This window comes from Nannospalax galili, unplaced genomic scaffold, assembly GCF_000622305.1.
Source record: "Nannospalax galili isolate Female #2095 unplaced genomic scaffold, S.galili_v1.0 scaffold249, whole genome shotgun sequence".
NCBI lineage: Eukaryota > Metazoa > Chordata > Mammalia > Rodentia > Spalacidae > Nannospalax > Nannospalax galili.
The window spans coordinates 127,061-153,100 of record NW_008360307.1 but is presented as its reverse complement, the minus strand read 5'-3'; the positions used below and the strand labels follow the sequence as shown (position 1 = coordinate 153,100).

Genomic DNA, 26,040 nt, shown 5'->3' with positions numbered 1-26,040 from the left:
AAAAGATCATTCACCATGATCAAGTAGGCTTTATCCCAGAGATGCAGGGATGGTTCAATCAATATACACAAGTCAATAAATGTCACCAACTATATAAATGGACTCAAAGACAAAAACCACATGGTCATCTCAATAGATGCAGAAAAGGCTTTTGACAAAATTCAGCATGCATTCATGACAAAAGTTCTAAAGGGACTAACTTAAAAAATTTTTAAATAATTTCTTAAATTTTTAAAATAGTTCAAATTATCATGAATTTTGTTCAGGAAATCTATACATTTAGATTTGAGATTTATAGATTTTTATTGACGTATGTGAGGGTCAAAAAGAAAAAAAAATCGGTTATCCTGGTCAGACATCTTGTTTTGGAAGAACAGCAACCAGGCTGCTATCATTTAATGATTCAAGGCTGTAGCTAGCGGTTTGCCTCGATGGTCAGGAATTTGGAAGGAACATAATTGGAAAATTGTTAAGAATGACATTAAAGACATATGTATAGGTCTTTCTACATGGGCAAAAGGTGTGACCATCAAGTGCTCATCAAAAGGTGACCTTAGCAGAGGAGGATTTACATAATCAAGTATACATGATGACCCATTAAGTGGAGAGTAGTCAACATCTTCCATGGTCATTCCTGTCATTGCCAAATAGCAAATATCTATTTCCTAACTTGTTGAAAGCCATCAATTAATTATGATAAAATTTTGCAAATGACAACCATTAGTCTACATTTCCTTTATTAAAATAAACTTTCAAGTAAATTTAATACTTTGTCCAAATCTTTCTACATGGTCTTCCTCTCAAATACCATAAGCATCAAAAAAATATAGCATATGAATGAAGTAAAGCTTAAATCTGCACTTTTTACATTTGGGGACCAAAGTCCAAAGTCAAAATCTTCAATTTTTTCATTATGTCACTAAATCAAATTCTGATAGTTGATGAGACCCAGGATTTCAAGATGCTCATAAAGCAAATATTTCTCCTTCTGCCTTGTTAAACCCAGAGGATTCATAAGAGTGAAACAAAATTTTGTAAATTCTAACTTTATTAAAAACTCATAACTAGGGAAGTTGTTTGGAGTTTTATTATTTTAATTTGCTACTCATTTTAGTCAGGAAATTTCATCATTCACAAAGACCCATAAGAGAAAGCTCTCTTTTACCTTGTCTTAATTCATGTTTCCATATTGACTCCTACAAATGTTGGAGTTGAAAACCATTTACACTTCTGAAGCAACAGCTAGGGTTCTAGAAGCCTGAGCCTCCACACAACCTACTTCCCATCACTTTCCATGGATTTATCACAAGGTTACATTCACAATTGCCTATTGAGGCAAACAGAAACCCTTGGAGATAAACTAACAAAACTTACAAATTTTAAGGACTGAACTAAAACAATTTTAAAATGCAAAATTTCTTTGAAAACTTGTCATCACTTCTAAGCCTAAACTATATTTGACTTCCCCCAAGGTATTTGCAATTTTCCCTTAATAAGCTTTAAAAAAAAAAAAAAAAGAAAGAAAGAAAGAAAAAAGAAAAAAGAAAAGCTTATTTTTTTTCTCAAGCCTTAGAAATAAAACAACAAATAGTTTAGGAAAAAAGTAAAAGGCATATGTTGTGATATACTTTTACTCATAGTATTGTTTGGGAAGAAAACTCCATGTATGTAGGATGCTATTATAAAAACCTGCTGTTCTAATTGTATTAGAAAAACTAAATTTTACACAGAACTGGTATTTTTAATGAGATTGAGGGTTATACTTGAGGAGGGTCTACATGCTGCATTATAACATAGAAGAAGAACCAGGGGGGTAAGAGAGAGCAGGAAAGGAAACCAAATTCATCCTTTATAAAGTCTCAACAAATAGCATTAACTTACTCACCCTCACCTCAAAGCTCCCACCTCCCAACATGGTCACATCCGGAATCGAGAGTTCCACAGGTAAACTATGTGGAACAAATTCAAGCCGAAGCAATTGGCTAAGAAACCTACGGGAAGTGACGAAGATGGCTGCCAGCTGTGTCTGTACAATAGCTTTTCCTCGTTGTTTTTAGGGTAAATGAAATGCCTTCACTCTGCAAACTGCTGTCAAATTTCAGAAAGATCTGTCATTGCATGCTTTAATCTTTGCTCTTGGATAGCATATTTTGGAAAAACGATATAGTCATTTTCAAGTAAAGAGTAGATTTAGGTATCATGCACAATCGTTCTTCCACGATTTAGAATTAAGCTCAGTAACTAGATTCACAGTGACTTTTTATCAAGTGCTTAGTTTGTATCCACTCACTAGAGTGAGAGAAATACAATTAAGTCTGTCTTAATGCAGGACTTTCTTAAATTTAACAACAACAACAAAAGACCACCCTCCCTGAAGAACCTAAATCCTTTAATTGCATCAAAACATCTTAAATGCAGAGTCAGAAATGTAATAAAGGGATAAGAGGATTAAAGTGGTAAAGAATACAGCACAATTAAATTTAAACCCAAGTATATTTAGCAAAACTAGTCCTACTTATAATTTAAAAAACTGAGCAGTTCTAGTCAGTGTACGATAATTAACCAAGATAATTAACCAGGAAGAAAGCAAGAACTGTCCTCTTTGAGTAGAAAGAAACCAGCAATATATAATGCAGATGCATTAAAAACCTCAAAGTGCATGTGCTCACATCAAATAACTATATACTGCTTCATATTTACTGATGCGTGTCTTTTCACAACCGTATATTCCCACTGTAGGATCAAAATGTAATTTTGTTACATTTGTTTATTTATTTATTGGGGGGGTGCGTGACCTCAGAAAGCATAAGGAGGTCAGAGAGCAACTTTTCAGAGCCAGTTCTCTTTCCACCATGTGTGACCCTGGGATCAAACTCAGATCGTCAGGCTTAGCAGTAAATGCCTTTAGCCACTGAGCTGGTATCTCACTGGTACCAAAATGCAAATTTTGTTACACTCTTATTTTATAATCAGAAGGGAGACTACAGCTGGTTCAAACAGGCAAACAATACAAAGACATATCAGTAAGTGGTACATGGATTACACTAGTGGCCCAAACTTTAATATGTTATCTCCCTTTCAAGCCTTCAGGCCTATAAAACTTTCTTTCTGTCTTAATTTGCATGTTATATTCATTATTTTTGTTTATGTGCATAAGTGTATTGCCTGCATATGTGTAAGTGCACCCGTGTCATACAATGCCCGTGGAGATCAGAAGGGGGGACAGAGCCCCTGGAACTGGAGTTATGGATGGTTGTTAGCTGCCATTTGGGTGCTGGGATTTGAACCCAGGTCTACAAGAGGAGTCAATGCTCTTAACCACAGAGCCATCTCTTTTTTGTTGTTTTAATATTTTATTTATTGCAGAGGACCCAGGTTTGATTCCCAGCCATCTCTTTTTAATATTTTAATTGTTTTTTTGTTTGGGTGTTTGCTTGTTTGTGACAAATTCTCCACGTAGCTTCACTCACTCTATAGACCAGGCTGGTTTCAGTCTCAGAGATTTCCCTGCCTCTGCCTTCGGAATGCAGTGATCAAAGGTCTGTGCCTCCAAGCCTAGTGTAACTTTATTTTTAATTATGTGTATGTAAGGGGTGGGGGAGTATGTGCACATGTGCTCAGATGCCTATGGAGGCCAGAAGCATTAGATCACCTGGACCTGGTGTTACTGGTGGTTATGAACTGTCTGACATGGGTGCTGGGAACTAAATGGGGTCCTTCGCAAGAGCAGCATGCATTCTTTGCCAATGAACAATCTCTTCAGCCCCGTGTCTTAATCTGAATATTTTCAATGAAAAAGTCTTTCTGATAAACAAAGAAAAAATTATGTATGCCCAACAGTGGAGCTGTTTTACATTTCTGAGTGCCTACTTTGAGATGAGATCAGGGGCACTCAGGGCCAGAGGAGCACCTACTTTGAAAGATTTGTCACTCTGTAAAACCTGTGTCCTCATTATTGCTATTATGATACAGAAGCTTTTAGTCTAAAACTACAAATTCAAAATCATTTTTTAAAAATTAAAATGCAGACAATTTTAATACACAATTTTATCAGGAAAATGTATTCAATTTCTGCAGTATTTTTGCTGAACATTATCTTCCTATCTTCCTCCTGAAAGAGTTTCAGAATGATATAGTAATTACACACTGTAAACAATTACAGAAGTACAATAATCATGAAGGGTGTATTTTTAAAACATCTGTTTTTCCTGCCCACTAAAATCAAAGGTCTAAAAGGAGTTACTGTTTGTTATTAAAGCAAATTGTTTCCTAAGAGCATTAGTTCATAGTCATCATTCTCCACTCAGCAAGAGGAAGTTGAAGCTTAATTAAAACGCATTTCCTTAGGGTTGTCAAAGGTAAGTAATGAGATGGATGGAAAGCTAATAAACATCATTGTTGTCTCTACATAAGCCTATTCCAGACCACTCCTTTCTGTTGGCTCTTAGTGGAGAAAGTCCCTCTCTGTTTTCATTGTGGTCATAATTAATTAACTGATGATAGGATTCTCAGAGACAATGAAAACAAGTTCTGATTAACTAGATAAATGCCTTTTCTAAATCAGTGACTGGGACACAAAACAAGAAATTTACATAAGACAAAATGCCACCATCTCTTTATGCTCGTTCCTGGAAAACTGTCCTTTGGCAAATTATTTTTTCTGAAATTGTTTTTTGTTTTTAAATATAAGTGACATCCAAAAAATATCTAATAGTCAATAGGCCCTGGTGCATCAGCTACAAAGACTCGCTGTACTGGGCTTAGATATCACCCCCACCCTGCTGATGTCTTCAAGCCCTCCCATGTCCATGATGTTCTCCACCTGATTCATATAAACACTGCAATTTTAGAGTTCTTTGTCCAGCTGCTTCTACAGCTTGGATAATTAGCTTTCCATAAAAATGAAAATAAACAGCTCCTTCGCTCAACTATTATTTAAGGAAATCTACATAAAACTGCTCTCAACACGGCACTTTGCACATAAATACAAATTTTATTTCCAAGCACTGAAATAAACCCAATACATTTAGAAACATTTTTCTATGGACTAATTAAATAGTTTAATTACCTCTATTGTTGTTATTCATAACTTTTTTCTATTTCATCAAGATATCATAAATTTGATCAAAACTTAAGTCAAATCTTATTTTTAACTTTTTATTGATCTTAGTAGTAGGATAGGCATGGTATTCAGCAGTTTATAGGAAATAGATCAGTCTGAATGAAATTTCATTCAGCAAGTTCTCAAATAGGTCTTCCTGAAGATTATCAGCTGCCAATCACTGGTTTCCTTACATTGCCAGTTACAGCATTAAAAATCAACTCTGTTTTCGAAAACTATCTTCTCAGGCTACTGGGATTTAAAGCCTCCTGATTTATATGCTTTCAATACAATAAGTCTCAACTGTCTCAAATGTGACACTACCACACTGCATTAATATAATGCTCTAATTGTATCAAAAAGAAAAATATGGTCTCAAAATCATCCTTTATCTTCTGACATGGTATGGGAAAAAGATGATGTTTCATTAAAATAAAAGGGATATTTTTCTTTTTATTGAATTAGGTACATTTAATACAATAAATCTTAATCACATTTAGACCCCCTCTTTTATCTGCACCTCCCATACCCCCCACCAGATTTCATGCATTCTGTCATATATGTTAAGGCCTTTCAAGTCAACTTTGTATCCCCAAATGTCCCTCGGGGTGAGTTCATCCACAGGAACCTGATCAACCAACATATCCATCATCGCTCCCTTAAAGAAGACCAACTCTCCCTCACCCAACAGTGATCATCTGCCAATAGTTCCTCAGTTACAGTTGGGGTTTCTTACCCATTTCCCCATTTCCATGCTGGGTTGGTCTGGTTTGAGTTTGCATGAGTCTTGTACATGTTGCCACCATTGTAAATAACTTTTTTTACTACTATTGAGATATCTCAATTTTTCCATTTGTGGCTGCACATGCCTTTAATCCTAGCACATGGGAGACAGAGACAGACAGAACTCTGTGAGACTGAGGCCAGCTAGGTAGTCTACATAGACTAGGTCTACATAACGAGTTCCAAGACAGCTGAGTCTACAGGGAGATCCTGTCTCAAAAAGACCAAAAGGGAGGGGTGGTGAACAGATGACTCAGTGGTAAAGAGTACTATACACGTTTGTTAATTCTTTGAGAGTTTCATAGTGTATTTTTATCATATTTCCCCCTCCCCCAACTCCTCCCAGGTTCACACCCACCTCTCTACCCACATTTGCGTTCTTCTTTTCCCCCACAGAGTCCAATTTGGGTTACTCAAATACTTTTAAGTGTGGAACCAGACCTGGAGGTGGTCAAAATACTGGGTCTTCCTCTTCAAGCAGCTACCATATGCTAATAGCTCCTTAGCAAGTGATGGGACTTCATGCCCACCTCCCCCTCTACTCTGGGATTTTGATTGAGTTTAGCCTGAGCAGATTTTGTGTATACTGTCACAACTTCTGTAAGTTGATATGTGCAAGTTCCCTACTGTCTGGAAAACACTGTTTCTTTTTTGTATCCCTCCACCACCTATGATTCTTAAAATCCTTCTGCTCCCTCCTTTGCCAATATCTCTGAGTCTAGGTTGGGGGACAGATGTTACAAAGGTATTTCAAACTAAGTATGTTCAAAACAAACTCAAACTGCCTCTGTACATATTTAAAACTACTGTCATTGCTTTCGCAGTGATTGTTCTATAATGAAATGCTTTCAACCAAGAGTTGAACAAAATGGGCTGTCTATAATTCACAAGTCTGAGATAATGTACTAAGTTTTCTGTGATTGGAATAGTCTTCTAAATTCCAAATGATTCTCCCCTGTCAGTCTCCTAAGTGACTGAGACAACAGACCTGTACTACTACCCTCCTGTGAACTCCTGGCTTTTTCTTCTAACTCCTGAAAACTCCTTAGCCTGGTTTTACTGTAAGACAGAGTACTGTAGATCTCTGTAGGACTCCTCATTTCCCACACAGAAGCCTCCCTTGTATCTAAGTGGACATGGCAGGCAAGCCAATGCTAAGTACCCTTGCTCCTCTTCTCAACTTTTCCAACATATTCTCTGTCCATAATCATCAAATAATCTATGGCTAATAATTATCTTAAAAATGTGATAAAGCAAGAGAGTGTAAGTTTATATAGCATACTCTAGCTAATTGTGTTAAAACATTTGCCCTTTTAATTTCAAACTTTGTATCCTCCAGGCTGTAAACTCCAGGAGGACTAAGGCACAGTCTGAGGCTTGTACCAGTGCTCAGCACAGTGAGGAGTTTACAGTTGACACTGGGCACTCAGTAGGTGAACAGAGAATTTGGAAGAATGTAGGTATGCATAAATATGTAAGAACATGTATGCGTATATAAATAATGCTTTTCATATTTAAACATCTCTAGCCCCCATTTAATTCGTGAACACCTGCATTTTCATGAAGGTAATCAGCAATGAATATAGCACTTAGACCCTAATGTTAGCTCTCAACTAGTATTGTAGGTGGCAGAATCTGATGTGGCTTCTAATAGTCACCAACACCCGATATTCATGCCCTTGTGTAATACCCTTCATGAGAGACGGTAGAAGCTAGGCACTTGCTTCTGATCAACAGAATAAAACAAAGGAAATGGGTCATTGCTGAAGAGTGGAACTTTGGTCTTTTTTGGGTGCCTCTTTTGCCTGCTCTGCTGTTTTAAAACTGTCTCTGAAGAAGTTCCTGTGGGAAGAAACAGAGGTAGGCTACCAGCCAGATGCTGGAGGAATTATGAAGAACTGAGGTCTCAGTGCAATAGCTGCTGAGGAAATGAATGCAGCCACCAGACAGGCAAGTTACAAAGAGGGCCTTGAGGTGACAAAGGAGACCATTCCCAAGAGGGTCTTGGGGTGACAGCAGCCCAGACGTAACCCAGAGCCAGAGGATCTACAGGAACCATGAGGCAAAAATAATGTTTCAAGCTTCTAAATTTTGGTTATGCAGTAAATGACAATTCCTCAAAAGAATTAGTTCTAGAATCTTCTAGATTGTACTTCCTGAGAGGATAGTCTTCATTTTCATATAAAATTGCTCCTTTTTAATAAAAAATCAAACTAATAAAGAATTTTTTCCAATATTGCATCTCATTTAGATATCACTAAGTAATATGGTCTTACTGCCAGTTTTTAGTTTACCAAGTGAGTCAACCAAAGCCTTTGAAAACAATTTTCCTTGCTTTTCAAACTTACACAACTCTGAAAATATATTTTATGACATTTCTATTTCCCTAGATGACTAACTCTAAACAATGAAGTCCAAAATAATATTGAAAGTGAAAAATATTTAGTCCTATAAACATTCCCACATCCAAAAAAGCCTGATTACTCTGAACAGGGCATCGTGGGTTTCTGTAAAGATTTAGTGTTGCATGTTTGGTGTACATGCCACATGATTTAGTTTCATGGAAAGTACCAGTTGTTTGGTAAATAATCCCCAGTTAAATGACAAGTAATTGCTCACTGTAGAAACAAAGTCCTTCCTCCAATTTTGTCTTTTTTTTTTTTTTTAACTTTTTGTCAGCATATGCCTACTTGAAGGATGAGACTATAACAGTTAATGAACAACTGGGGGCATTTGAGCTGGAAAGACAAATTCAATCCTCAGGGACAAAGGTATCTACGTGATCTTGGACTTGTTTGTGTATTTCTTTTCCTTTCCTTTCTTTTTTTTTTTTTTTCTCTTTTTTAAATTCTTGGGGTTTTTAAAGACAATAAAGAAATCAAACCAATAAAGCACTAGCTGGCCTAGAACTCACTATGTAGATCAGGCTGGCCTCTATCTCACAGAAATCTGCCTGCCTCAGCCTCCCAAGTGCTAGGACTAAAGGTGTACACTACCACACCCAGCTTTGTTTATGTATTTCTTAATGCTTTACTAAAAGCTCACTCCTGCCTGGCGTGATGGCACACACCTTCAGTCCCAGCACTTGGGAGGCAGAGGCAGGCAGATCTCTGTGAGTTCAAGGCCAGCTTGATCTATGTAGTGAGTTCCAGGCCAGCTAGGGCTATAGGGAGACCCTGTCTCAAAAAGACCAAAAAAATAAAAAATAAAAAAAAAAAATCTCACTCCTAGTAATTACAAAGATTTCTAGTCAAGAATGCCTTTTAGATGTCCTCCAGAGTCCACACAACCTTCAAAACACAGACAACAGAGAATGATGGCATTCAACTCATCAAATTCAACAATCTGCTATATTTGTGAAGTAAGACTAATTTAATTTTTTAGCAAAACTTCATTTCATTTTTCCATATCCTCTTTGGGAAACTTACATATTGACTTTCATAAACTGTTCACAAATAATTACTAAACAAAACTTTACAGAAATGCTGGGATAAATTTTTCTGTGGCTTCCTTATCTATACCAATATTAAAAAGTCAGAAATAGACCCAGGGTGATGCAGCCTGGTCCCCATGGTTGGCTTCTGTACCCTTGGCAACTGGCATAGTCCTTTCCAATGTCCCCATCCTATGAACATGCTCACAAAGTCAGTCAAGCAATGCTTTCTAACTTCTTACTGTGGATGATCAAACCTACTAGAACAACTGTTCAACAGGAAGGAAAAAAGAGAACCTGAACAGAGAAGCCCCGGTCATGAAAAGTTTAGTATTTTTAAAAATATTTTATTTATTATTTTTATTTTATGCATATGAGTGTATTGCCTGCATGTATGTAAGTCCACCTGTGTCGCACAATGCCCATGGAGGTCAGAAAAGAGCATTGTATTCCCCCTGGAACTGAAGTTATGGACAGTTGTTAGCTGCTATGTGGGCGCTGTAAATCGAAGCCGGATCCTCTGCAAAAGCAGCTAGTGTTCTTAACCACTAAGCCATCTCTCCACTCCTGAAAAGTTTACTATTTTATCCACTCCACCCTGGCTAGACCTTAACCTCCCTCTTGTTGCCTTACATTTTAAGTTTATTGTGATGTCTTTAAAAAAATGTTCCCTCTCCTTCCCTCTCAAACTATACTACAATATATTAAATATAATCATTTGCAAGTGAAATATAGAAAATAGTACAGTAAATCTCATGGTCATACATGAAAAGGGAAGAAAAACTAGACTTGGGTTTCAGGTTTAACACTTGTCTGAGTGAGATGTGCACAGTGTCATTTGGACGAACAAGCACATCACCTGGGTCTCCATATTCTTGTTCACTACACATTTAGTTTTGTTTTGTGGTTTTTATATGTTTACTTGAGACAGAGCTTCATGATATAAACAGGCTGATCACAAACTAACAATCCTCTTTCTCCAGTGATGGGCGTAAAGGCAAGTGACACCACACATGGCGTCCTTCATACCATGGTTTTAATGGACATATTCTGATGTGTAAATTTTACAAATGCAGCATCTGTGACCTAAAAAATTTTTATAACGTATCTAAAGTTATATGGCTGGGTTTTTTCTTCAGTTTCAGAAGTGAATAATTAGTTCAGCTGGACAATCAGTTACAGTTACAGAAAAGTCTTTAACCTTGAACCCGTATACTGGCTTCCACCTCTAATTCCTGAGCTTGTAAAATACACATACCAAGTAGAAAACTACCGCCAGACTTTATAAATTTTATAGACCTTAAAAGTTTAATCATAGTTCATATATAAAATTTATAGAAAATGTACACTTGTAAATATTTGAATTAAGAATCACTGTAAAATATTTTAGATATCAATAAAATTAAGTCTGCAAACTCTGTTGCTGGCTTAAGAATTTCATGGTTTAAATATTAGATCTTAATAAATTTCCAATTATACCACACATTGATTTTCAGACTGAACATGTTCCTTCAATATGATTTTGTGCTATAGAACTCAGTGACTTGCATAGCAACATTGAATTAAGAATAATAATGGGTAATATTTTGTTTTATAAGACAGGGTCTCAAATGTGAGAGCCTACTCTAGCTGCCCACATGACAAGCTTACCAGTGTGTACCACCATGCCAGGCAAAGAGTAAGATTCTATTTAAACACTTAAAGGGATAGGAAAATCCTTTATATGAATTAAATGACAGATTCTCATTTTAAACATCCAGTTTATATATAGTATATTTCTAGAAAGCCCTGATTTAAATTCATTCAATGAATTAGGGGGCAAACTTGATAGTACACTTGGAGTTCAGAGAAGAGATTTCAAATTTTTCCTAACTACCTGGCAACATGAGGAATTGACCACTGAATGACATCAATTCATAAATCTCTAGACTACATATAAAAGACAAATCAATAGCATGACCCAGAGGTCTAAGCTTAAACTATTCACAAGGAAGTCATTTTAAATGATTATTTTCCTTGCTTCAGTAACTGGAATATTTGAAAATGAATTTTAGAAGTTCTTTGGTGCTTAATTACATCAACACAGCTAACGAATCAAGCACACTCGGCAATCTCACAAATGGTATCCGCCCCGTGAAAAATGCAGGCATATGGGCATATCTGGAGTTTAGAAAAGATATGCAAAGTTTTTGTGATATAAAGAATATCCAGAGAGACATAAGAGGTTATAGTTAGATACTTATCGAAGAATGATCAAGTATTGATCATTATAAGAAAAGGGATCAATCGTTCTTTTCCAAATTGGGTTAGGATACACAAAAACTATCGGCAACTGATTTTTAAGTTCTATACATGAGGAAATTATATCCATATTACATAATGAATCAAACATGATAAGACTGAAACAATAAAACAAAATTAGCAAGTATAAACTCCCCAATCACGTGAAGTTAATACAATTATAAAAGGAGTATATACAATGAAAACCAGGAGGCGCAGCATCAGATGTTAGCGTCGGATGTTAAAAGAATTTTTTCTAGATGCAAAAATTTTTAGAAAGCCCATACAATCTTCCTTAATTGTAAACATCACACAAATAAATCACTGTGAATCTATAGCCAAAAAAACCAAAGACTGTCTACACTATCAGAAATACATATCATATACGGAAAAGGGCACATCTTCCTGAAGCCCCAAAAAGCATATGTATAGCCCATATTTTGAAATCTAATCAGTTAATGCTGTCTTCAATTAGCTACTGATACCACAAAGAAAATATCTCCAAAGAAGTAGCACTTGGTGACACATTCTAAGAAAAATGGTTAAAAAATCCAACAAGGCTGCTCTCACTTTTAGGAATACCCAGTAGTGATGTAGGAAAAATGCTAATACATTCTTCCAGAAAGATTAGGTTACAGAATCAAAGCCTAATATGTGAAGACTACCATGCAGTTAAACCCACACCATCTTAATGTGTCAGTATACAGTGAAGAAAATTTTTACCTCGTATACCTCATATACTTTTAGCATTGAGAGAACAGTGCACCTGTCATAAAAGTACTGAATATCAGAGATACTAAATTAAATGGAAAGATTCATACAGGAGTAAGAGTGTTCAGAAGGGAGTAGTTTCTTAAGACATATTACAAAGGCAGTTTTCCAAAGTTGTCTCTGGGGAGTTTTAATTTCACTAGTCGGCTATAATTAGGGGGTTACTGGAGTAGAATGGAAAATAGCATTCTCAATTTTAACCAATTCAGTGGTGGAAATGCTCATCAGTGTTCTGTGAGTTTGTGAGGCATGCTGAATTTTAAGCAAATCCATGCAACTTTCTTTAATGATTTTTCTTAAATTTTAACCATAATTTTTAACAGCACTTCCTAACTTTATCATCCCCTGGTAAAGCCTACTTTAAACATAATGATGTGCTTAAGAGGGTATTAAGCTATTGAGTCAATGTGTACTTGTATGTTTGAAGGAAAAATGAAACCGTATATTTTAAGTACTCATATATGTGAAACATCTTCACTATTATATATATTTTTAAAGGGGGTAGCACTTGCCTAGTAAACACAAGGCCCTGGATTCAGTCCTGCATAACCAGGCTAGCTGGCACACAAACTTGTGGAGGGTATCGTCTCCATTTCCCATCTCACCAGAAGAGCACTAGGAATACAGACACGTGCCTCTGCATCTAGATTTTTACATGGGTGTTTGAGAGTCAAACTCAGGTCTCATGCTGATGCACAAATACTTTAGCCAATGAGCTTTGTCCCTAGCCCCAGATGAGTAATTTTACAGTTATTTTCCTTACCATCAACATCCATTTGCTCTATCAAAGTCAGCTTTCTATTATTAAAAGTACAAAAAACATGCATTTGTAGACATCTTACATACCTGTGAGTAATTTATGAGGAGGCCACATAATAAAATATTCTTTTCTTTCACTTCCTTTGCAAATTCCCTAATCCACATCAGGCTTTCCATTTTCTGACCAAGTGGTACTAATGCAAAATCAATGAAATGCACCTGCAAAATACAAGGGCACCTTTATTGTCTTCCACCCACAACTTTAAAAAAGAACAGCTCAGCATTTTAAGAATTTTGTTTTAACTTACATTACTAATTTCTACATGTGTTTCAAGTCATGTCATAAATATCTAATAGGTGAATGAATCCTTCATTATAAATATATAGTAAATAAGCAACAAAAAATGTAATGTTGAAATACATAACACAACAGCATTCTATTTCAACTTATGCCAGTCACATAAAAACATGATTCCACTAATTCAATATAATTTATAATCTGCAACAAGGTTAGCTATTTCTTAGCATATGTCTTAAGAAGTTAACAAAACAAAACTAAAGGAAAGTAACTACTTAAGTAGAGTATTTTAGAATAACTGGCATCTCTAACAATAATTATCTATTTCTGAAATAAACTCCAGTTGTTTTTCTATAGAATGATGTTTTAAGCAATGTTAGTATTCTAGAAAATATTCAAAAGACCATTTGGTAAACATGTTCATGAAAATTTAAATGATCTCAGCATGATCATCCTTCCAAATTAGTGAAGTTTTGCTAGATAATTTATGTTAAATGAAAGCTAATGTGAGACCCTTAATGGAAAAACCCCGAAATGTAACTGTACATAGAGTGGGCACTAATAAGCCTACGTCTTCTTTTGCCTACCAAATTTTAAATCTTCTTGAGAATTTTAAGTTGTCCTATTACAAGCACTTACTAACTGAAAACATTTTAAGGTATACCATACCCTGTACTCCTATATAGATATTTTCCCTTCTGCCCATATGGAAACTTATTTCATAGCAAACATACATTTTATTATGTCTCTTCTACAGCACATGGGAATGAGATTTTCTAATCTAACACTGCTTTTTCGCTTTTCCAGGGAAAAATACTTAAATAAAACTCTTTTTCTTTCAGTGCTGGGGATTGAGCCCAGGGCCTCACACATGACAGGTGTGCCCCAGACCTTGTAACATTCATTTTTTAAAGAGAATTATATAATATTTAATACATATTAATTTTGTTATTTATGCTTTTGGTGTCATTTTTAATTTTTTTCGAGCTTTTGTAATTTCATACAACAGTTCTTAATCAAATTTAGATACCCCCTTCCCATCCATGCCCCCCCATCCCTCCACCAGACCTCATGTATTCCGCCATACATGTTAAGTCTTATCCAGTCAAGCATTTGTCCAGATGTCCTTTAGTGTAAAGTCATCCACTGAACTCTAGTCATCCCATCTAGAGAACGTATGGAAAGCATATTCTCCCTCATTCAGTAGCAATCAGTCTCCTTAACTTAATAGGCATTCAATAACTATTTCTTAGAACTTGTCATTAAAGAGAGTTACTTGAAGATATGTATCTATAGTTGTTTCCTTTTGAAGTCTAGAAATGATGCAATTACATGTCAAATAAAAAATAAATAGAACCTTTAAATGACATTTCATAAAGAACTTTAAAGAGTAAAGAAAGGCAGTTTTTCTTTTAAGAAAACAAGGTGCAGAAGGGTTTCGCAACGGAATAACCAACTGAAGAGTAGAAGATACAGGATCGGACCCTGTGACCATCCTGGGCGCCTCTTTGCTAGCTCTGTTTCCCTGGAAACTCATGAAGGTAGAATTTCAGCTGTTTAGTAAGGCAGCACTGCTTATGATTAAAAACCACTCCTGTCTGAAGTGAGACACAACTGAGCTGAAAAACTGTATAAATGCTGGGCGTGCATCAGTGTCATTAGCCCGTAAACAGACATTTGGAACCTGGACCTCAATGCCCATTAGCAATGGAGAGCAATGTTGCTTTCTATTTATAAGTTAGGTCCTCTGAAGGATGGCTTGCTTACATGCCAACTTAAAGCTGGTGAGTTGAAGAGCTCTTTTACATCGTTGAGCAAATTATTTGTACAAAGTCTTCTTATTATGAATTTGAAATATTTAGATGAACCAAAATTACTAATAATAGGCTTGCAGACAAAAATAATTTCATTTATCAAATTCCAGACAACTGCAGAAAATACAGTCATGGTAAGAACTCTATGCTGGGGTGACTGAGGATATTAAAGCCTTCTCACCTGATGCTACAAGATATGGAACCTCCTTACCACTGCCCCTCCGCTGTGTGATGATGAAGGCCTCAGAGTACTATTAAACCTTTAAAACTGCATAAGAACCAGCATTGTGTAAACACCATAAAATGCCACTGCCTAACAGGTCACACAGTTAATGTGACTGGAGTTCCTTGGGATTTTGTAATGAATGACCTGGTCAGCATGCTGGTCTACTTAAATACATGAATAGTCTCTGTTGTTGTTGTTCTTTAATATAAATCTTCCCAACTAATTTTCAGCTTTAGAAAATCTCATAAATAAGAGAAAGATTTTTGTAAGGGGAAAATTGCTCAAAGGGCAACCACACAAGAACAAGTAACTCAAATTTTAGCTCCCATAGATATTTAAAATGCATAAAAGAGAAAGAATGAAATGCTGATAACATTTACTAGAGAAGGGATGATGGACACAGTGCAAGTGGGAGCAGAGCTCTGCACAGAAAAGCTGCCAAGAAGGTCGATGGAGCAGGAAGTGCACCTGCCAAGGGCTGAGGCACCTCCCTGGGAGGTCTGCCCTGGCAGCAGTTACATGTTTTTCGTTTTCCTGTAAAAGTAAAGGTGTCTTCTCGAACGAAGCTGCCAAACGAGGGCACAGTCTCCTTTTCTTTTAAGGTTATAATGCCATTTTCTTACAAATTCCTATTCTTCTCTAGGAATTTGTCTATGAGCTGATGCCATTTTCGTATTTAACAATATCAACCCAAATTTATCAATCACATAGATAGGAACTTTTCTTACAAAATCACATGTTGCAGCAAAAGCATCAGGGTTGAAATCAAGAACTTGATATCATTTCTAGAATTGCTGTTGACACATGAGATGTCTGAACTAGAACGAAAATTGATGTTCCAACCACAGAGCTGTAAGATGCAGCAAACCCAATCTATTGGAACCAAAAAAGCTAAGTGCACTTAAAAATAAATTAGGAGGCCAATTTTGTGAATTAAATGGTCCATAAAGAGAGTTCTAGGTGAGCTATTTATATCTCTCTCAACCCTCTCTTTGTCAACCATCCATAACTCCAGTTCCAGGAGAATCTGATGCTTTCTTCTGACCTCAGAGGGCACTGCACAACACGGGTGCACTTATGCACATTCAGGCATGTACATTAAATTCCCCTGGAACTGGAGTTACAGATGATTCCCAGTCACCATGTGGGTGCTGGGAATCAAACCCAGGTCCTCTGCAAGAGAAGCCAGTGTTCTTATCTGCTGAGCCATCTCTCCAGCCCCCTGATTTATTTACTTAATAAAAAAGCAGGCTGTAATTAAAAATTCATTTACCAGATACAGAGAGTCAATGCCAACATGAAAACCAGGACAGTCTCCAGCAGACATTCTTACTAATACCATGACCTTTCTTGTCCTTTCTTAAATGCACGGAAAGGACAATAAAGGCATCTCCTTCTACCTTACAGAAAAACTCCATGATTTCATTTAGAATAGAGGGCAGAAAATTTACTCAAGTGAACTGGCAAATGGCTTAAATACTGAACCTGTAGATAGCTCTGTGACTATGTAGGTAGCAAGTGTTCTAGCTCCCAGGGTTTCTAAGACCCACTCAGTACTTCCAATCTCCTACATATAGTTCAACACATGCTTTAGATTGATCTAGCAACATCTTAATACATTACTGGTGCCAGATGAATTCCAATTTATTTTTCATATTTTTTAAAATGTGATTTTCAATGATATCTGAAGACAGGTAAATTTGTTAATAGAGTAGAACTAAATACTGAGTACAGTATTCTTGGAAACATTCATTCAGCATCAATTCCAGAGTTCATGCTCCCAGGAAGGCCAAAGAAAGACGTCAAGATTTGCTGTATGAAAGGAACGAGGTTGTTTATTTGACTGAGAAGCCAATTTTGGAAAATTAAGCATGCATCCAAATGAGACATTGCTCAATGCCAACCAAAGTGGAAGGAAGGATGGTTAAGATGAAAGTTCTGCTAATTGTCAAATGAATGACTTAGGAGGAAACAGAGATAGACCAGAGAGTTTCACACAATAGATACTGCAAAATTAGCCACATCTATGTACAAAAAAGTAAATTGGGTAAATTAGGCTCAGCATCGCCAAAACATCACTTTTCAAAAAAAAAAAAACACAGGGGAAATCTAATAACTAGTGAAACTGGCCAATTACTGAGCAGATCAAAGTTACAGTGTATCTCAAGGACTAGAAAAAATTTTAGAAAACTTTCATCTTCCTTCAACTACTTAAGAAGTATATGAATTCTATTAATGAAAATTACTTTAATTTAATGAACTGTACTTCTAAAAATGAAAAACAGGCATCTAACACGGAACCACTTGACTGAGTAATAAGTTTAAATCAATGTCATAATGAGTCAAGTCATAATTTTGATGAATGGACACAAACCAAGTTGTAAGCTATCATAGAAACTCACAGCAAATGCTTACCAACCCATTTATAAATTTTTACAAAACACCAACAATTCTAGCAGGTTGAGAAATAATGGCTTTTAATGAAAGGTAGTAAACAGGAAAAGGAGTATTTTACATGAAAGCATTAACAAAGCCAAAGATTTTAAAGTTTCTTTTGACTCCAAAAATTAAAAAATACATGTCTATGATGTCAGTGCAAATGTTATATTGTAGTGCTCACTTTGCCTCAAGTTCTCATTTGAAAACTCAAACATTCATAAGGGAGTTACTCTCCAAATTCTCTCACAAGGTGATCTCCCTTATAAGAACGTTAACTATGCCACCATTGTGCTGTAGGGAAATTTCCCTGAGCATTAAAGATATACAATTATCAAAACAGCTGGACCATCTATAGCAAAAGTTAGAAGCCAAAGTTAAAAGCAATGCTGGTTATTAATATGAGGCATTGGTATCTTTAGTTAACACTAACATATATTCACTTAAACTTCATTTTCTTCTTGGAGAAAACTATCAAAGATTAAAAACAGACTAAATAAGAAGTTGCAGGTTCATGATTCTTCAAAATTTCCCTGAATTTATCATGCCATACACGTTCATATGCTTCTCCACTTCCAATGGCATGAGGCTTTGAGAAATTCGCTATCTATTGAAAATACTGTTAGGTCAAAAATGCATTTAATACACCTCACTTACCAGCTATGACAGCTCAGCAACACAGTGTACCGTGGAGGAGCAGTTGTTTACCACTGTGACACACAGCTGCCGGAAGACCCACCTTGCTACACTGCCCAATATTGCAAAAAATATCATATCATATATCACCATCCCAAGGAAATATCAAAACTCAAAATTCAAAGAATTTTGATTTCTACTGAATGCACACCACTTCTACAATCACAAAGTTAAAAAGTCTCATGTGAAAACATCTTATGTTGGAACCATCTGCACATTTTGATAAATTATCAAATTTCATTTTATATCATGAAACAATACTAAAGTTGTCCAGAGGTCACCTAGATAAGCATTATATTATTTTCAAGAATAATCAATTTTTGATGTTTACTCACAAATAAAAGAGGCTGTATGTATTTAAGGTAACCACTATGAAGTCCTTGAATACTACTTTGAACCTGTAAGAAATGATCCTGGTACACCTACATTTTGGACATAATATTAACTATATACTGAATTAATATGATTCCAAATGGAAAACGGTTTTAAGGAGTATTTCAGAGGATAAGGCACTTGGAATATGGAGAGACTATAGATGCCTAAAGTACAGACATACAGTACACATAAGCCATACTGAGAATGTCGCCCCAAACACATTGTACCTTCATTTTGGGTACAACCAGAATCATCTATCATCTAACAATTTCAGTAATTAATAATTGCTCAGTTTGTGTGTATGTGCATGTGCTGTTATCATCTTGGTTTTAGTTTGTGTTCTGAAAGGTTCTTTGTTTTCCTGCCTCTGTTTTCTTTGGTGACTAAGGTTCGCTCTAGTGGTGCTTTCATTACTTGCTTCTCATATTTTGTGTATCTACTAAAAGTTGTTGCTTTGTAGTTATGGATAGTACATAAAACATCTTATAGCAAGTTATTTTAACTTGATGACAATTTTATCACGAAAAATACAACATACGCCTCCCCCGCATTCTGAATTTTTGATGCCAGAATCCACATCTTTTTATATTGCATATTCCCAAAATGATGGTAGGCATTAGTTTTATCATGACCTTCACAACAAATATAAGTGATTTACAAGTACCATTACAAAAATGCTCTAGTGTTAATTATTCTGAGGAGGTCTATATGTTTTTCTTCCACCAGTACTTTTCACACTTCCAGATGATTCTGTGTTTTCCATTACCATGCTTCTCTTTCCTTAAACAAGTCCCTTTGGTATTCCCTATAACACAGATCTGGTAGTGAGGAATTCCCTCAGGTTCTGTCTCCTTCTTTAAAAGGAAACACAGTATTGCTTGGTAGGGAAAAATGCTTTTTACATTTTACATTTTTTACACAAGCACTCTTCTTTCCTGAGGTGTTGGGTCTCTGTTGGGTCCATGACTCGCCACTAGAGGAGACACAGGTAGTAGAGAACTGTCCTTTCTACATTCCTTAATGTGTCTTTTTTCTTACTCCTCTGCTACACCCAGGTTCTGTGATCTCTCAACTTGTTTCTCAGCTTTTAAGAAGGTGTTGCTGTGAATGGACAGCTGTTCCAAACTGATGTTCTGTTGTTAGGAAATCACTGGGCAGTCTGCCTACATCACCTTGCTCTGCCCCTGCAAAACAGTACTTTACTCCAAAATGTGTTGATGGACAGTGCCTCTCTAAACCAAAAGAAGCTTATGTAATACCACTGCTGGTCACACATGCCTTTGTATAACTGGTTACTAACTTATGTGCCAATACTATATGTGAATTTTTATTTTGCTACTACTTGAAATCCTGCTATTTAAAAAATCAGATAGACAAGATTGAAAATTATAATGAAAACAGATTGAGATTTCTTTATTTACATATAAAACACCTTTCTGAAAGTAGGAAAGAATACTGAATATGCGTAAATAAAACACTCAAAACAAGATGAGCCCAGTTTTTGTTTCTAAGTGGAAATAAACAGAGACCAAATTCATCTTTCCATTTGCTACAACAACAAAACAGTTAATGAAGGAAAAACAACCCCTGAGAAAAGAGAAGTTAAATGAGTAGAGTCTTACACATGCTTTGTCTTACTACTTTAGAAGGGTTTGGGGTCATGGCAAACTGTGTGAACTGGTTCTCATCTCTCTGAGTTGAAATATAAAGTGGGGAGTCTGGGGAGAACAATGTGAGTAGAGTTCACAGGACAGTATACCAAACAGGAGAGAGCTGTAGAAAGAGAACTCTCAAGTACAAAGTGTCCGTCAGCAGAGAACTGATCAGTGCACAAAAATTAGCTGACACTTCATAAAAACAGCATGGTACTAGCACAAAAATAGACCCGAGATCAATCGAACAAAATTGAAGACCCAAACATGAATACATGCAGTTTCAGCCACTTGATATTTGACAGAGGGGCCAAGAACATTTACTGGAGGAAAGACAGCATCTTCAGCAAATAGTCCTGGCAAAACTGGATCTCCACCTGTAGAAGAATGAAACTAGACCCTTGTCTTTCACCTTGAACAAAAGTCAGCTCCAAATGGATCAAAAACCTCAATGTGAAACCTGAAACTGAAACTGTTAGAAGAAAACATTGGCCATAACTTACAAGATATAGGTGTAGGAAAGGTCTTTCTAAATGAGACATCAATTGCTCAGGAATTAAGGTCAAGAATCAACAAGTGGGACCTCATTAAACTAAAAAGCTTCTGTACATCAAAACAAACAACAAAGAAGTTAAGAGAAAACCCACAGAGTGGGAAAAAATCTTCACTAGTGATACACCTGACAGAGGTTTAATATCAGAATACATAAAGAACTCAAAAATCGTAGAATCAAGAAAGCAAGTGACCCAATTAAAAGATGGTATAAGATCTGAACAGAGACTTCTCAAAAGAAGAAATAAAGATGGTTAAGAAACATCTTTAAAAGTGTTCACCATCATCAGTAATTAGGGAAATGCAAATTAAAGCCAAATTAAGATTTCCTTTCACCCCAGTCAGACTGGCTAAGATCAAGAGAACAAATGATACCAAATGCTGGAGAAGAGGTGCATAAAGAGGAACGCTCATCCACTGCTGGTGCAATTGCAACCCTTATGGAAAGCAGTGTGGAGAACTCTTAAAAATCTAAGAATGAACCTACCATTTGACCCGGTTACACCACTCCTTGGGCTTATATCCAAAGGATTCATTCTATTGCAGAGATACTTGTACATCCATGTTTGTTGCTGCTCTTTTCACAATAGGTAAGAGATGGAAACAACCTAAATGTCCCCCAATTGATGAGCAGATAATGAAAATGTGTACATTTACACAATGCAGTTCTACTCCATGGGGGGAGGGGGTGAAATTTTCAGGTAAATGGATGGAATTAGAAACTGTTATACTAAGTGAAGTAACACAGATTCAAGAAAACTAATGATGTACATTCTCCCTCATATGTGGATCCTAGCACCAAATCCTTCTATGTGAGTATATCCTAATATAACTGCAGGAACCAGGATAATGAAAAGGAACCATGAAGGTAAAAGGAAAGAAGGAACCTGAGAGAGAAGAACAGTAGGAGACAAGTGTTACTAAGGGAGAAAGGGATTAAAAAGGGGGTATTTAAATGTGAGGGGGAGGGGCAGAGGGTTATACAAGGAACTTTGGGGATAAAAGAAAAGAAGCAGCTCAAGAGAGCCAGGACCATAGGAGACTGGTATTATCAAGGGGGAAATGGGAAAAAAGGTTTATACTTTAAATGGGGAAGTCATGGTACAAGAGTTAGACAGGGAGAGAGAGAGAGGAGAGATAAATAATGTCTAGCTAGTGTAAAAAACCAGAGGAAATCATATTAGTCCAACAACCTAGTGACAAATTACACATACAGCATCTCTAAATGAGTCCATGTGCATAGCTCAAGGCTACATAACAAGAAACAGTGCAAGACAGGAAAAACCTTCTTTTGAGTTGTTGGCCAGGGTGGTCCAAGAGACTCCCAAAATTACACAGGCTATTGCCACAATCCTTGATTGCCTCCCAGAACTTGAAGGTAAGACCCTACTGCTGAAGACAGGACATAGTTCAGACACAGGAATTGGAGCAATGGAGCTGGAACCAACCTGGAAGCCACCTCCCCTGAAGGCTAGCTCTCACAGGTTTGGAAAGCACTATGTAAGACGCTAAGGGAGAACATCAATCTATGGTCCAATATCAGCTTCAAGATCAAATAACCACATCAATGACCTTCACAGCATAGGACATTGGTGCAGTAGTGGCACTTTTATCTTGGGGGCAATCAACAGCTATCTAACAACTAAAAGCTCACTCAATGGGAGGAAACTCATTGTGGTACTGTAAACATAGGAAAATGGTTAGAGAGGTCATAGATCTTAGAGAAAACCCCCAAACTGTCACATCTATTATGTGCAAAATATGTATCCTTATATTTACATTCATATATCCCAGTCACCATATATCAAAGAAGCTTCTTTTGCACCAGATGTAGACTATTACAGAGTACCACAATTGGTCACACCCAGACATTATCTGTGAATTGCCCAAGTCTAAGTGGCACATCTACAATGTAACCTGTATAACTAAGGCTCACAGAACATAGAACAAAAGGTAAAGAAGACAACAATGACTATCTCAATTTTTATTAATGAAGGTCCCTCATGTAACAGAAGGCCAGGAACACAAAAGGTCACAAATGGCCCAAGTGTAGAGAGTAAGAATCTGCAGAATGCTGATCCATGGACAGGATTCATATTAATCTACACCAACCCAGGGGTCAGGGACCATTGTGGAAGAGGGGGTAGAAAGACTGTAAGAGTCAGAGAGGTGGTGCATGACCATATGGAAATAGAAACCTACAAGCTCCTAGGACCCTGGTTATAGGAACCTACATCAATGGTGTCAGCATGCACAGGACGCAAAGAAACAAAATTCCAGCATAGAACTGTGGAAATGGACAGCTGACCCCAATCTTAGCTGAAGAAATACTGGCAACTGATCACTGTTGGCTGATCTTCCTGAAGCAAGAAACGCTAGATAGGCTGAGTAGGCCTGGGTAGATGAACTTTCACTGAGGAATGTCAGAGGACACTAACTCGACACACTAGGCCTTAAGACAAATGACAGAATGTATGAATTCCAGTTGGGGGGCTATTGGAGGGCCCCAGTGGGGAAGGGGGTATAAAGGTGATTAAGATTGATTGAGATGTTCTGTTTGAAACACACAAAAATTTAATTAAACAAATTAAAACAAAAAAATTAGCTGACACTTAAGAAAGACCTGCCCAGAGAGATGAGCCAGAACAAGGCCTGCTATGCACATGAGCTGGAATGAGGGACAGAGGTCAGAAGCCAGAGCAGAAGCACCATAATTTATAAGACATCAGATAGAATACTGAAAAAAGTCTTGGTTTTGTTTGGCAGAATAATTAGCTCCTCACTGCATATATTAATTAGTCCTGTCTAAAAGTCATAAAAGACCTAAATGGACCAAAGAATTTCAGTTATAACCAGATCTTAGAATGAACTGTAATGATAGAAATAGAAAAACCTTTGTCACACAGGTAAAAATTTTTGGAATTAACAATAGCTTATTAAAAAATACCAAATATGAAAAAAGAAACATGACCACTCTAAGAAAATAATCATTGAAACCCAATGCAGAACTCATATAGACATGAGAAGGGGGTGGGGCTTAAAATAGTTCTAAACATGTTCTGGATATTCAAAAGCTATAGAAAACACAAAACATACAATCTACATAAAAGGAAAACACATTTAGATGTTTTTAATGAGGATTCTCAGTAGGTTAGATACTGAAACAGAAGGAATTAGTGAATTTAAAGACATAGCAACGAAAATATTTAAAACAAAACAGAAAAAGTAATTTCAACAATAGGAAAAATAGGAGCAGGAAAGACGGCTCCACAGTTAAGAGCACTGGGTTGCTCTTGCAAAGAACTGGAGTTTGGTTCCTAGCACTCACATGGCAGCTCACAACTACGAGTTACTTCAGTTCCAGGGGATAGGTGGCACTCTTCTGGCTTCCATAGGCATTGCACACATGCAGTTCACATACATTCACAGCACTCATACATGTAAAATTAAAATATATATTTTTTTTAAAAAATAAGAAAATTAAACAGATCATCAAAAAGGTATAGAGCAATCTCAAATATAACATGTATAGGTCAATAGCGTGCTCAATAAAACAGAATTTCAAAACTCAGAAACCTGGGCCAGGTGTGGTGGAGCACACATTTAATCCCAGCACTCGGAGGCAGAGGCAGATGCATCTCTATGAGATGGAGGCCAGCCTGGTCTACAAAGCAAGTTTCAGGTCAGCTGGGGCTACAAGTAGACCTGGTCTCAAAAAAACATAAAATGGAAAAAAAAAAATTTAAATATGGAACATGGAAAATTTTCCAAATTGGATGAAAATTTAGAATATATAAATATATCAACCAACCTTAAACATACATATACAAAATAATTTACCAACAGAGAAGGAAGCAAGAAATTATGATTCCTCATAAGGAAATATGTATATTAATTAAACCTGGCCCAAAGCTAATAGAGATGTGAACAATGAACAAAGATTCTGAAACTGTTCTTATAGCTGAATTCCATTCATTAAGAATTGATAAGGGAAATACAAACTATAAAAATGACTCAAACTTGTACAGAGGAAGAATATAATGCTTAAGATGAAAAGCACAAAGATTTATCTGTTGTTTAAAACTCAAGCATGTCCCTGTCTGTACACAGAGGCACCATGAGGGACTCCTTTACAACACATGTGTTCCAGCCACAACACAATGACCAGTGCAAGCAAAGGATCATGGGCCTGGCACTTGCATTCACCTAGTGTAAGAATAAGCTGCAACGGAATTCATGCAAAATCATATTCTCTCAATATAATCTCAGCATTCACTGTAAATTGTAAAGTCACTTTTGTTCAATTTTTAAATTTATTGCAGGGCATGCATTATTCATTTACAGACTACTAGATCTATTTACAGGGTTATAAATGTAGCATTTTATCTAACTCCCTATAAACTCTAAACACATTAGCTATGTTACAAAAAACTGATTTTTCTGTAACTGATATTCTAATAGATCAGAGAGTTTACTGTTATCATCCAAATAATATATAGAAATAAAAAGGGAAAATTTTTATTATCATCCGTAAATTGTTATTGTAAACTTGTGCTTTCATTAAAATAGCCTAGTATTTTATTAAATGTATACAGAAACAATGTACATAAAATATCAAGATCAAATTAATGCTCGTAAGTATAAGCTTTTGCTTTTTTCATACAGTAGTCACACATTTAGAATTCATTTGGGGACAAATGAAAATGTTTGAGCATCACTCCCTAATTTAAAGTCTTAAGAGAATGAAATCCTCATATAGACATGACACTTAAAAAGTATCAGAGTATATGCAAAATAATTTAATACATAAGCAGTCATTTATTAAATGAAGTATTTCAGAAAAACAAAAACTAGATATCTGTAA

General features: G+C 36.3%; 1 protein-coding gene across 1 annotated transcript in view; it reads right to left on the bottom strand.

Moving 5' to 3' along the window:
* Positions 1-26,040, bottom strand: part of LOC103726802 (D-ribitol-5-phosphate cytidylyltransferase-like) — a 273,724-nt gene that overhangs the window by 128,325 nt on the left and 119,359 nt on the right. Inside the window, exon 6 of the mRNA XM_008824429.3 lies at positions 13,215-13,346. Within this exon, the coding sequence (XP_008822651.1) occupies positions 13,215-13,346 (132 nt within the window). The remainder of the gene's footprint in view (positions 1-13,214; positions 13,347-26,040) is intronic.